The sequence below is a fragment of the Meles meles genome, chromosome 5 (assembly GCF_922984935.1).
Source record: "Meles meles chromosome 5, mMelMel3.1 paternal haplotype, whole genome shotgun sequence".
Classification (NCBI taxonomy): domain Eukaryota; kingdom Metazoa; phylum Chordata; class Mammalia; order Carnivora; family Mustelidae; genus Meles; species Meles meles.
In genome coordinates, this window is record NC_060070.1 from 124,947,819 (window position 1) to 124,960,585 (window position 12,767).

At 45.4% G+C, this 12,767-nt stretch overlaps 1 protein-coding gene and 1 long non-coding RNA gene across 7 annotated transcripts in view; one reads left to right on the forward strand and one right to left on the reverse strand.

The window, feature by feature from the left end:
- LOC123942645 (saoe class I histocompatibility antigen, A alpha chain-like) overlaps positions 1–8,486 on the forward strand; it is a 60,830-nt gene extending 52,344 nt beyond the window's left edge. The window contains exons 2-8 of one of the 6 annotated variants that reach the window (XM_046006713.1): positions 4,712–4,981; positions 5,197–5,425; positions 5,684–5,718; positions 6,883–7,070; positions 7,725–7,757; positions 7,893–7,940; positions 8,060–8,486. In XM_046006713.1, the coding sequence (XP_045862669.1) occupies positions 4,712–4,981; positions 5,197–5,425; positions 5,684–5,718; positions 6,883–7,064 (716 nt within the window). In that variant the 3' untranslated portion in view covers positions 7,065–7,070; positions 7,725–7,757; positions 7,893–7,940; positions 8,060–8,486. Of the gene's footprint in view, positions 1–4,711; positions 4,982–5,196; positions 5,464–5,683; positions 5,719–6,799; positions 7,071–7,724; positions 7,758–7,892; positions 7,941–8,059 lie in introns of those variants that run through there. The other 5 variants (XM_046006712.1, XM_046006717.1, XM_046006716.1 and 2 more) reach the window with 5 other exon arrangements.
- LOC123942655 lies at positions 309–3,597 on the reverse strand. Its single transcript, XR_006818452.1, has 3 exons — positions 3,007–3,597; positions 2,681–2,779; positions 309–1,153 (listed from the first exon to the last, which is right to left on the reverse strand). It is a non-coding gene; the product is annotated as an uncharacterized LOC123942655 (long non-coding RNA).
- Positions 8,487–12,767: the final 4,281 nt, after the last annotated feature.

Here is a 12,767-nt window from a genome sequence, read left to right on the forward strand (position 1 = left end):
CCCAAACTTCTGATGGACACTCTCATCCCTTATGTTCCTGTTTGCAAAGTTCATAGATCCTAAGTTTTATTCCCATTACTTATTCTATATTCTCATATCTGCTTATGTTTACTTATTACAAATACAATTTGTTTTTGTAAATTTGTTTACAAACTTCTTTGTACAAATTTGTTTAACATTTCATTTCTTCCTCTCCAAAATGTTTTCTAATATTTTTAATTCTTTTCTTCTTTCTTTTTCTTTTTTTATTATTTGAGTGCATTTGATACACAATGTTACCCCCCTCTAAGGTGTACAACATAGTGAGTCCCCATATAATCCAACAATTCCACTCTTGGGTATTTCCCAAAGAAAATGGAAACAGCAATTATGTGATTATATTTTGAATGGGGTGCAGTTATTTTAAAATACAACATTTAAAACTGAGGGTTTTAGAGGGGAGGAGGATGGGAGGTTGGGTGAGATTGGTGGTGGGTATGGAGCACTGGGTATGGTACATAAACAATGAATCTTGGAACACTGAAAAAAAATTAAATTTTAAAAAAAGAAAAAAAATACAAAGTTTAACAGGGAAGAAACAGCAGCCCCCCAACATCGGGAGCTGGTCCAAAACTGACAGTTGGACTCAGTGTGGTCAGAAGCTGGTGAATGTCCACCACTTGGCCATTATCTTCTCCTGTGGGGTCTGAATCAGTCACCTCACAGAGAATCAGCATCAGACAAGGACACTCTGAAACCACGACATCACCCTGTGTCATTACAGACAAAACAAGGCACTGCACAACCCACAGAGTAACACGCATCTCCCCGTGTCAGCCAATGTGAGCATTCGCTGCTTCTCCACCATGACTGCTCTCTCCTCTCTCTAGTCCGGCCTGCTGGAGAGCAGACTCACTGAGATGCTCAACCATGGGATTGCCCACACGTCCTGACAACACATAGTCGGGAGTGGGCCCTACTTCCACGGATCCTCTCCAAAACTCCCATCCAAAGCCCATGTCCCTTAGGTTCCAACAACTTCATATTAAGATGCCCATGACCCCCAAAAGGATGAATTCTCTCTCGCTGCAACAGGTAGTAGATCCAACTTGAGTGCCTACAGGTGCTCCTGGTGGTCTTGGCAGAAGAATATTGAAGCATGTTACCTTTCTATCTGTGAAAATTATTTTTGTATCTTTTCGTTTGATCGTAATATGTATTTGTATCTTGTGAGTGTGTGGTTGAAATGACAAACTTTTGGGTTTTTCTTTATGGGTTTTCATCATTGGGCTGTGCTTAGAGAACTCTTCATCCCACAGTTGTAAACATTTCATGTATACTTTCACCTTTGTAAAAATGAAGAACAGAGGGTTTCAAGGGTGAAGGGAAACAGAGAATATCTGAATTTGGGCAAAAGTATGGGGAGGGGCAAGAGGTAAGAGATTCTAAGGTGGTGGAAACTAAGATGTCCATCTTCTGCTTTATGACATTTGCAAGTACATACAGAACCTACAAGGTACATGTTGTAGCCAATATATCCTCTCACCTGGGCTCAGTGAAGACTTAATGAGCCTCCTTATGTTTACCAGGTGAACACAACCAACACCAAGACATCCAAAGTAATAGAGACAATAGTGAGCTCCAGGGATGGGCTTCTTGAACACTTATGACCTAGATGTGATAATCACGTTTTGGTTCATGTCTGTACACTTCAGCTGTTATAATGCATGGTAATTACACTTTCATGCTTTAAGCATTTTAAGCATATGTTTCAGATCCACATAGACAAATATATGACTTCTTTTTAAAGGTAAATTTAATATACATACACCTATGAGTAATACAATATCTTCTTTGAGGAGAATCCTGGCAACTAAGAGCGTTCTAGATATGTACTGTCTGAATAGTAATAATCCACTTATGGCTACTTAAATTCCTATTCATTTAAAACAATTAAAAATGCAACTGCTCAGCACATCAGCCACATTTCAAGTGCCACCTGCATCTCAAGAGCCACCCGCATCCCGTGGCCACCATACTGGACAGCGTGGATACGGAACAATTCCTTCCACACAGACTGTTGTATTGGAAGGTGCTGGGCTTCATGCTTTGTGGGTCTCAAGTCAGATGCATGAGACACATGTAAAGTGAAAAGACCAACATGATTTCTCTTACAGACGACATCAGATTTCTGTCTGGGATGTGAACACACATGAAGCTTGTGGGTCACAAAATCAAAGTCGGTTATGCCTGGGTCTGGTGTCTTTAGGTACAAACTGTCCCCAGTTACAAAAGGGAAATCCCTGTCCCTCCACCTCCCTTCCCAGACTGGGAATCCTCTCTGCCATCACATTTCTAGGAGGTGAGGTCTCCTCTAGATGAACTCAGGGACTAGTCAGAGCTGAGTCTTCAGAGGCAGGAAGTGCAGCTCAGGGAAACGGATTCTGCTGAGTGAGGAGGAAGCCAGGGCAGGACCAGCAGGAGACTCTTTCAGGTTATTCAGAGCAACTCTTCTCAAAGTGTGGTCTGGGGAGCAGCTGACATCACTGAGGCCCTTGCACAGAATCCATGAGGTTAAACTATTTTCAAAACATCACTTAGATACTATTTGCCTTTTCACCACGTTGACATTAGCATTTTTTTCAAGAATGGAGGAGATGGGTGCAAATAGTAATAGTTGATATTCTTCACCACTACTTACATTCACAAAAAAACAAAAACACTCTTTTGGCCATCTTTCTGATCCACCTTTCAGTCACATGAATATCTTTGCAGATGCTCTCAAGATCATGAACAGTGCCTAGAAGACAGGAAAAGGCAGGTCTTATTAGGCCATACTCCAAAGTCAACATCCCATCTCTAACTGTGATAACGAAGCAGGAATTTGAAATCACTGCTGATCACCAAGCTGAGAACATTGTTGTGAATCTCATGGGCAGGTTAATCCTGTGTGGAGTGATCAACCCCAAATTTAGTGTACAACTCAAAGATCTAGAAAAAAGGCAGAATAACCTGCTCCCATCCTACCAGTTTGGTTTCATTGTCCTGACAACCTCAGTTGGCTTCATGCACCGTGAAGAAGCAAGATGAAAACACTCAGGAGGGAAAATCCTGAGATCCCTTTTCTAGGGATGTAATACCTACGTGCAAATAAAATGCCTCAAAAACAAAAACACAACCAAAATTAGTATACATTAAAATTCCCTGGTTAAAGCATTAAAAATTATTATCTTCATTAATTATTCTCAAATCCCCATTTTTAAACATGTCATATATGATGACATGGGACATATAGCACTTCTGCTACATGCATAAGCCCCAAGGAAAATAATCTGTATGAACTTGGTCTCCTTTTTCTTTTTTGCAGAATGCCATTTTTACTGGAAAGAATGAATGACACAGAATCTTGGATTATTTACACTAGGTTATTTGGCCAACAGTTTCTGGAAAATAAACACAAACCCATCCTTTCATGAAAATCAACTCATATATGACAGCTGACAGTACTTGTTACCTTGATAAAAGGTAAACTTCAAGAGAAAATCAGAATTCTGGAAAATTTGTGATCCACTAATAAATTTCACAGCTTCTCAGTACTGACAAAGTTTTCTGTTGGGATCTGTGGTAATATTATTTTTTTTTAAAGATTTTATTTATTTATTTGACAGAGAGAGAGATTACAAGTAGGCAGAGAGGCAGACAGAGAGAGAGGAGGAAGCAGGCTCCCTGCGGAGCAGAGAGCCCGATGCGGGGCTCGAACCCAGGACCCTGAGATCATGACCTGAGCCGAAGGCAGCGGCTTAATCCACTGAGCCACCCAGGCGCCCCAATCTGTGGTAATATTAAAACAAATATGACTTTTTGATAATTCACTTCCAGTCTAATCAACACTGGAACACCTATACAACTTAGTGAACCAACACATTTCTTTTTAAAAATGAAGCATTAGAGTAAGATCCATTCAGTGTGCGAGATGAGCCTGTGGATTTTACTGCAACAGAAAAGAACAGAGTAGATGATACTATTTCAGGTGCCACTTTGCCAGTAACCTTAGAGAAAGTACACCTTGTGTCGTTTTAGTATAGTATCTAAGACGCATATACATGATTATCTGAAGAGGTCATGAAACATAGTCTCGCCCCATTAATATGCAAGGTTGTAAATTTTTTCATAGACTTCAACCAAAACCACACAATATATGCAGAAGCAAATCCGAACATCCACGGGTCCTCTAAGGAGACAGACAAGAAATGTGAAATGCAACATTGCCTTTCTCTCTATGATATTCATTTGCATATTTATTTCTCATAAAAACAATATTTCTATTTTCATGCCGTGAATTATGAATATGATTCTAAATGAATTAATGAATTTTTAAACCTGTTTTATTCCTACTATGGTAAATACTGATAGAGATAACCCACAGACACAAAATGATCCTTGGGATCCTCAGTCATCTGTGAGACTGTGTAGATAACCTGTGAACAGAATGTTTGAGAATCAGTGACTCAGCTCCTGGGCCACGGCTCTGGGGGACGGTGTGACAAAGAGTGCTCTGTGCAGTAGGTGAGGGGTCGCAGCAAAGTCCGAGGTCCCTGGGTCAGCTTCTCAGGCCCCAGGGCCCTGTTTGGAGTGGCGGTGTCCCCTCCCCCTGCCCATCCGGCAGCCTCCTCCTCCGCCCGGCCCCGAGCCGGGAGGAGGGTCGGACGGGGTCCCAGCCCCGCGCCCGCAGGCTCCCACTCCCTGAGGTATTTCTCCACCGCGGTGTCCCGGCCCGGCCGCGGGGAGGCCCGGTACTGGGAAGTCGGCTACGTGGACGACACGCAGTTCGCGCGGTTCGACAGCGACTCTGCCAGTCCGAGGATGGAGCCGCGGGCGCCGTGGGTGGAGCAGGCGGGGCCGGAGTATTGGGACCGGGAGACGCGGGGGATCAAGGACGCCGCACAGACTTACCGAGTGGACCTGCAGACCGCGCTCGGCTGCTACAACCAGAGCGAGGCCGGTGATCGTCAGGGCCGGGTCCAGGTCACGACCACCATCCCCACCGCACTGACGCCGGGGTCGCCCCGAGTGTCCCGGTCTGAGCGTCACCCCGAGTCTGAGGGACCCTTCCCCCACCCCCACCCCTGTTCCCCCGTCCTTAAGCCCGAAGAACCCGCGGGAACTTTTAGGCGGTTTTACTTTCTGTTTAACCCCCTGCCTGTCGGGCGGGGCCAGGGTCCCAGAACGTGTACGGCTGTGATGTGGGGCGCGACGGGCGTCTCCTCCGCGGATACAGTCAGGACTCCTACGACGGCGCGGATTACATCGCCCTGAACGAGGACCTGCGCTCCTGGACCGCGGCGGACACCGGGGCGCAGATCACCCGCAGCAAGTGGGAGGCGGCCGGTGAGGCAGAGCGCTGGAGGAACTACCTAGAGGTCACGTGCGTGGAGTCGCTCCGCAGGTACCTGGAGATGGGGAAGAAGACGCTGCTTCGCGCAAGTACTAAGGCCAACAGGGCCTCGCTGATCTCCCCTCCCCTGGGGCTGGCTTCCCACCAGGAAGGGAAAATGGGCTCAGTGGCAGAACACCGCCCTCCCACGGGTGGGGAGATCGGTGGGATCTCTCGTGGGAGATCCACGGGTGGGGAGACCGAGCCCTCCGCCTGGGTGTTCAGGTTCCTACTAAAGAGTGACTCACCCAAGGCCAATTTTCTTTAAAGGACAATTGAGGAATCCAGTCTCTCCCAGGAGGCAGGTAATAACTGTAATAACTCCCTGTAATAACTCATCAGCAGTTCCCTTTCACCCTGGCAGCCACCTTGGAAACCCTGACTTTCCCTCTCAAGGCCTTTTTCTCCAGTGAGAACATCTTTGAGTTCTGACTCGAGGTTTTCTGACTCATTCACTCTCCATTGCAGTCAGGATCATTAGTGTGCTCTCTCACTTAGACCTACAGATTCTTCCTACCCTGGGCTCTGTCCCTGCTTCCAGGACCTCTGAATTAGGAGATCACCAAGGCTAGGTTGGTCAAGCCACGCTGGAAAACAGTATGGAGAGTCCTCAAAAAGTTGAAAATAGAGCTACCCTATGACCCAGCAATCGCACTACTGGGTATTTACCCTAAAGATACAAATGTAGTGATCCAAAGGGGCACGTGCACCTAAATGTTTATAGCAGCAGTGTCCACAAGAGCCAAACTATGGAAAGAACCTAGACGTCCATCAGCAGATGAATGGATAGAGAAGATGTGAGATATATATACAATGGAATACTATGCAGCCATCAAAAAGAAACCTTGCCATTTGCAAGGACATGGATGGAACGAGAGGGTATTAGGCTGAGTGAAATGAGTCAATCAGAGAAAGACAATTATCATATGATCTCTCTGATACGAAGAATTTGAAAGGCAGGGCTGGGGGTTGTGGGGGGTAGGAAGGGAAAAATGAAACAAGATGGGATAAGGAGGGAGACAAACCATGAGAGACTCTCGATCTCATGAAACAAACTGAGGGTTGCTGGGGGGTAAGGGGGTAGGGATAGGGTGGCAGGGTTATGGACAATGGGGAGGGTATGTGCTATGGTGAGTGCTGTGAAATGTGTAAGCCTGATGATTCACAGACCTGTTACCCTGGGGCAAATAATACATTATATGTTAATTAAAAAATAAAACTAAAAACAAATAAATAAAAGGCTAGGTTGGTGACTGGGCTTTGAAGCTGTATACATCTTCCATCTGGAGAAATTGCTGAGTCCACCTCAGGATGGTCACATAAATGCCACTTCAATAGGCCATAAAGGTAAAGCAAAGTGTGGATTTTCTGATTTTTCTTCCTCAGAACCCCCCAACACACACGTGACCTGCCGTCCCATCTCTATTATGTCACCTTGAGGTGCTGGGCTCTGGGTTTCTACCCTGCAGAGATTATCCTGACCTGGCAGCTTGAGGGGGAGGACCTGACCCAGGACCCAGAGCTTGTGGAGACCAGGCCTGCAGGAGATGGAACCTTCCAGAAGTGGGCAGCTGTGGTGGTACCTCTGGAGCAGAGCAGAGATACACATGCCATGTGCAGCATGAGGGGCTGCCCGAATCCATCATCTTGAGATGGGGTAAGGAGGGTTTGGGGTAGAGCCTCTTCTCAGGGAAAGCAGAAGGCCTTCTGGAGAATTTCAACAGGGTCAGGCCTCAAACCAGAGGTCTGGGGCTCTCACCGTCCCTTCCCTTTCCAGAACTGTCTCCTCCCACCATCCCCATCACATGGATCATTGCTGGTCTGGCTCTCCTGGTGGTCACTGTGACGTTTGGAGCTGTGATCTGGAGGAAGACGCTCTCAGATAGGAATGGAGTGGGGGGATCTGAGGTTTCTTGTTCCTCTGGGGGTTTCCTAGGTAGCAGACCGTCCTGCCTTATAACTGGGAAGTACCATCCTTGCACATGTACTTGGGCATTGTGGAACCGATCACTAACACTCTGTAGCAAACACTTGTGAAAATGAAGGACACATTTTCATCTTGTTAATTCCGGTGATGGCGACCTGATGCCCAGTGGGCACAGGACAGAGAGGAAGGATCCTGCTAAGGATAGACCTCCTGCAAGTCAGGTGACCCAGTGACCCCACAGCTCATTCTTCATGTTTCCTGATCCTGTCCTGGGTCTTCAGTCACAATTCCCAAAGTTCGTTTTGAATCAGGACTAAGAGCTTCCATTAGGATCTCATGGCCCAGTCCTGTCATAGCTTCTAACATGATATTTTCTTCCTACAGGAGGAAAAGGACCAGGCTAGTCTCAAGCATGATATAAGTATGGAGGGATGATCCCTGAGACCCTAGTATAGTATAGACAGGACCCCATGGGGAGCTCACCCACCCATAGCTCCTCCTTTAGTCTCCTCTCCTGTGGGCTCTGACCACGTCCTGTTTGTTCTCCCCTAGGTGATGTCAATGCCCAGGGCTCTGATGTGTCTCTCATGGCTCCTAAAGGTGAGACCTTGGAGACCCAGCAGTGCATAGGAGTCAGGGCACTAGGGACACTTTGAGCATGTGGAAAGCTGTTGATCACTTATGTGATTGACCTAAATTTGTACATGATTTTTTTTCAGAGTGTGAGGCCAGCTGCCTTGTGGGGGATGAGCAATGCAAGATGTCTTCACACTCCCACTTGGTGACATCAGCAACCCCTGACTTCTCTTTGTGCAGAGATGTCAGATGTGTCTGTGTTCCTGTGAGCAAAACATGAGGAGGTGGGGAGACTGGCCCACCCTGCCCACCAGACCCCTCCCCATACTGATCTGCATTCTCTTCTCTGATGTGCTTTCCTGTTCTAGCAGGAACAGGACCATCTCCATCCCTGTCTTTATTTCATGTTGGGCTGAATGCTAATGACTTATTTCCCTATTGAAAATGAGAATCCAGACATGAGTTGTGTTTCCTAATTCTTGCGATGTGGGGTTGATGAAGTAATAAAAGAGGAGATTTCTAAACTTGAGATAGCAAATAAATGGAAACACTGAGAACCTTCCAGAATCCGTGTGTTTGCTATGCTGAGTCTGTTGCGGGTGGGACGGGAGTAGGCTGTGAGGAGCCAAGTGGCGACAGGGTCTGTTCCCAGTCTGTGCTCAGTGCATCATGAACGTTAAGTGCTCACGGCTCAGCTGGGTCATCTCTCCACTCCATGTCCTTGCCCTTTGTGTGGAAGCTTATCTACCAGGACCTGTGATCACAGGAACTTAGATGTCACCTGTCACCAGGAACTTGTGCAGCAAAAATTCCTGTGGACTGGGTCAGCCTCACCTCAGACCTGGGTCACACCACAGCCCCCATTTAGTTTTTTGTTTTTTGTTTTTTGTTTTTAATTGTTTCTCTAGAGCATCAGGCCTGTTCTTGCTCTTGTGGACGAGTTCTTGTCCATTCTCCCAGGGGTGACCCTGTCAGTTACAGCAGCAGTTGGCCTTTAGGCTATTGTTCCCACAGGCCCAGGTCATCCCCTGAGCCCAGGAGTCTTTGTGGTATAAAGATATGAACTTTCAGATTCATCCATCTCTTCCCCTCACTCTGGACCTGTTTTCTGGAATATTCTTTAGGTTCTGGAGGTAGGGAGAGGAGGAATCTGAGAGGCTCTCATTCTTATTAAACTTCAGTTAGTTTCTGCCTTCCCTGCTGCTTGGCCCTTAGTTCTAGTGATCCTAGTGCTGGCTTGGATCCAAGGTCATGGATTTATAAAGCAGAGTCTATTTAGATTTCTGTGTGGTTGGAGGAAAAGATCCATAAAGCCTGAGTATAGTGTTTCTGGAGAAAGAACTCTGTGTGCTGTGCTGTGCAGGAGAGATGGTGTGGGGGGAGGGGCTGAGCAGAGAGGGAGGGGAGGGCAGCCCTGTGAGGGGAGAGAGGCAGCACTGATGGGAAGGTGGGTGCACGTGGGGCGGGAGCTGCCACAGAACAGCTGTGCCTAAGACTCATCTAGAAGAAGGAGTCCTCTAGCTGCTCATTCATTCAACCAATAACTGTCATGTGCCACATACAGGACATGCTGTGTTTACATCTGGGACACCTCAGTGAGACTAAGAAAAGAGAAAATGTGCTGGTCTTGTGGAGAATATTTCTAGTGGTAAGGGGTAGACTCCACTTGACCCTGGAACAAGGTGGGAATTGGGATAGTGACCCCCTTGTGCCGTCAGAAATCCAAGTATGGCTTTTGTCTCCCCACAAACATAAGAACTAATAGTCTACTGTTGCTGGAAGCCTCACTGATTGCATGAAGAGTCACTTAACACATGTTTGTGTTACATGTAGAAAACAGTATTCTAACAATGAATGAAGCTGCAAAAACTACTCAGAAATCACAAAGAAGAGAAAATGCATGGACAGTACTTACTGTAAAAGAAGTCCACACACAGGTGCACATGCACCATGCAAGCCAGTGTCATAGAAGGTGACCCAGAAAGAACCTGTGCTGGGACAGGGACAATGGTTTCTTTACTCCAGGAATCAGAGGAGCCTCACTAAGAGGTTGACCTCTGAGAGATTTGAAGGACATGAAAGAATTGTGTAAGAGGAGGTCTGGGGGAGTTCTTTGCAGGCAGGGAGCCTGCAGGGCACACACACTAGAGCAGAAGTGTGTCTGTGTTCAAGGAAGAGTGAGGAGGCCACTGTGGCTGGAGCAGAAAACAGGTGAGATGAGGTCAGAGGTCAGTCTCATCATGGAGGTCTGAGGATATTAGAAGGTTTTGAGTTTTCTCTGAGTGAGGTGTGGAGTTACAAGAATGAACAGATCAATGGGATTGACTTTCTTTAGCAGCACCTGTTTTTCTGCTGTGCAGAACTGAGAGGTGCAGTGTGAGCTACCAGTAGGGAAACTGTAGGAAACCAGTACAGTGTCCCAGGAGAGAAGATACTGGGAATTGATTGTGTGCTGGAGATATTTACAGATGGACTTTGCAGCATTTCCTAATGGCTTCATTCTGGGTGGTGAGGAGGAATCAAAGAGGGGAGCCAGGATTTCAGACTGCAAGTAGAAATGTGGAGTGCCTTTCTTGGATATGGGGAAGACTCTGAAAGAAGCACATTTAGGGGGCGCCTGGGTGGCTCAGTGGTTTAAGCTGCTGCCTTCGGCTCAGGTCATGATCTCAGGGTCCTGGGATCGAGTCCCGCATCGGGCTCTCTGCTTGGCAGGGAGCCTGCTTCCCTCTCACTCTCTCTGCCTGCCTCTCTGCCTACTTGTGATCTCTCTCTGTCATAAATAAAAAAATTAAAAATTAAAAAAAAAAAAGAAGCACATTTAGGGAAGCAGCATCACAGTAATCCACTTCAGAAATGGTGAGTCTATATGTCTATTAGAAATGCAAGCTAAAAAATAAAAAATAAAAAAAAAAGAAATGCAAGCTAAGGGGTGCCTGGGTGGCTCAGTGGATTAAAGCCTCTGCCTTCAGCTCAGGTCATGATCCCAGGGTCCTGGGATCGAGCCCCACATCGGGCTCTCTGATCCACGGGAAGCTTGCTTTCTCCTCTCTCTCTGCCTGCCTCTCTGCCTACTTGTGATCTCTGTCTGTCAAATAAATAAATAAAAATATTTAAAAAAAAATAAATGCAAGCTAAGTTGACAGTTGGATACAGAGTGCAGGGTTGGAGACATACCTAAGTTGGAGAAATAGATTTGGGAGGTAACAGCATATACATGATGATTAAAGCCTTCAGCAGAGATGAGGTCACCAGGGGGGCGAAGGCCATAGAAGAGAAAGGAACACATTTGGAGCCATGATCTGAGACTAGAACTTGATCTGGACACTGTAGGCACTCAAGTCGGCTTGAATGAGGAGTGAGTCATAAATAGCATCTTTCAACTTATTCCCTAGATGGTTGTTATGGCCCAGGTTTGTCCACTCCAGTCCCTACTCACAGATAAGTACAGTAGCATTGTTGGGTCATGAAGTGATTGCTCAACATGTCTTCTTCATCCTTTGTCTCTTCCTGGGATTAAAACCCAGATCTGGGGGCGCCTGGGTGGCTCAGTGGGTTAAAGCCTCTGCCTTCGGCTCAGGTCATGATCCCAGGGTCCTGGGATTGAGCCCTATATCGGGCTCTCTGCTCAGCAGGGAGCCTGCTTACCCCCTCTCTCTCTGCCTGCCTCTCTGCCTGCTTGTCATCTCTGTCTATCAAATAAATAAATAAAATCTTTAAAAAAAAAACAAACAAACCCAGATCTGTATCACTTCAGATGATCTACATATATCCACTGACATTTTATGTTTCTTTATACATGCACTTCTTTCTGGGGAGAGTATCCATAATTTTATTAGGTTTTATATGGCCTTCATAAAAGTCTGAAAAACTCCTTCCAGTGTAGACATTGTCCTACTTCATCTCTGGTCTACAAACAGCTATAATCGCAGTGTTTTAGGAGATCCTTCTCCCTCTGCCCCTCCCCCTCCATTAGTGCTCTGTCTCTTGTTGTCTCTATCTCTTTTAAACAAATTTTTTTAAAAGTCTTTAAAAAAATCTTTGAAAAGAAAAAAAACACAAAATTATAAATGTAGAAAAAAATGGCAAAAGCAAAAAATCTCTTACTAAAAAGCTACAAAATAGTGACTAATAATTAAATAATGAAAATATTATAGTTTATTCACTGAATAAGGAGTTATCAGTGAAAGAGGAATGAGTGGAGGCATGAAAAACAAAAAGCAAAAAGTAAAATGCCATCATAAATCCAACAGTACATTACAGTACATTAACATTACATCTAAATGGCTTAAAGCTGTCAATCAAAGTGCAGATTGTTAGACTGAACACAAAATGAGAACCAAGTATTCTGTCTACAGTAGATGTACTTGATCCCAGCTACAAATAGATTAAAATCAAAGGGATGGAAAAGTTATCTCAGGCAAACAACCATAAGAAAGCTGGAGAGAGAACCCTGTGTGCTATGCCCAAAAAAGCCAAAAAAAAGCTAAAGGGGACTTTTAAACTGCTAGGAAGATAAACAGGATCATTTTATAGTGATAAAATGGTCAAATCATCAGAGAGATGAACAATTCTAAACATATATTCACATAATAACTCAACACCCAAATCCATGTAAGCAAAACTGACAAATTGAGAAATAGACAATATGACAATAATAGTTTACGTGACTCAAGGAGAAATAGACCATCTAATACACCTAAAATGAAGTAGAAGATACAGTTAACTGTCAAAAACTATTCCACAAAAAAAGCCCAGTTTCAATTGGCTTCACTTGTGAATGATACCAAGTGCTGAAAGAATTAATAGCAATTCTTTACAAACCCTTCCAAAAAGGAGAGGAGGGAACCCAAC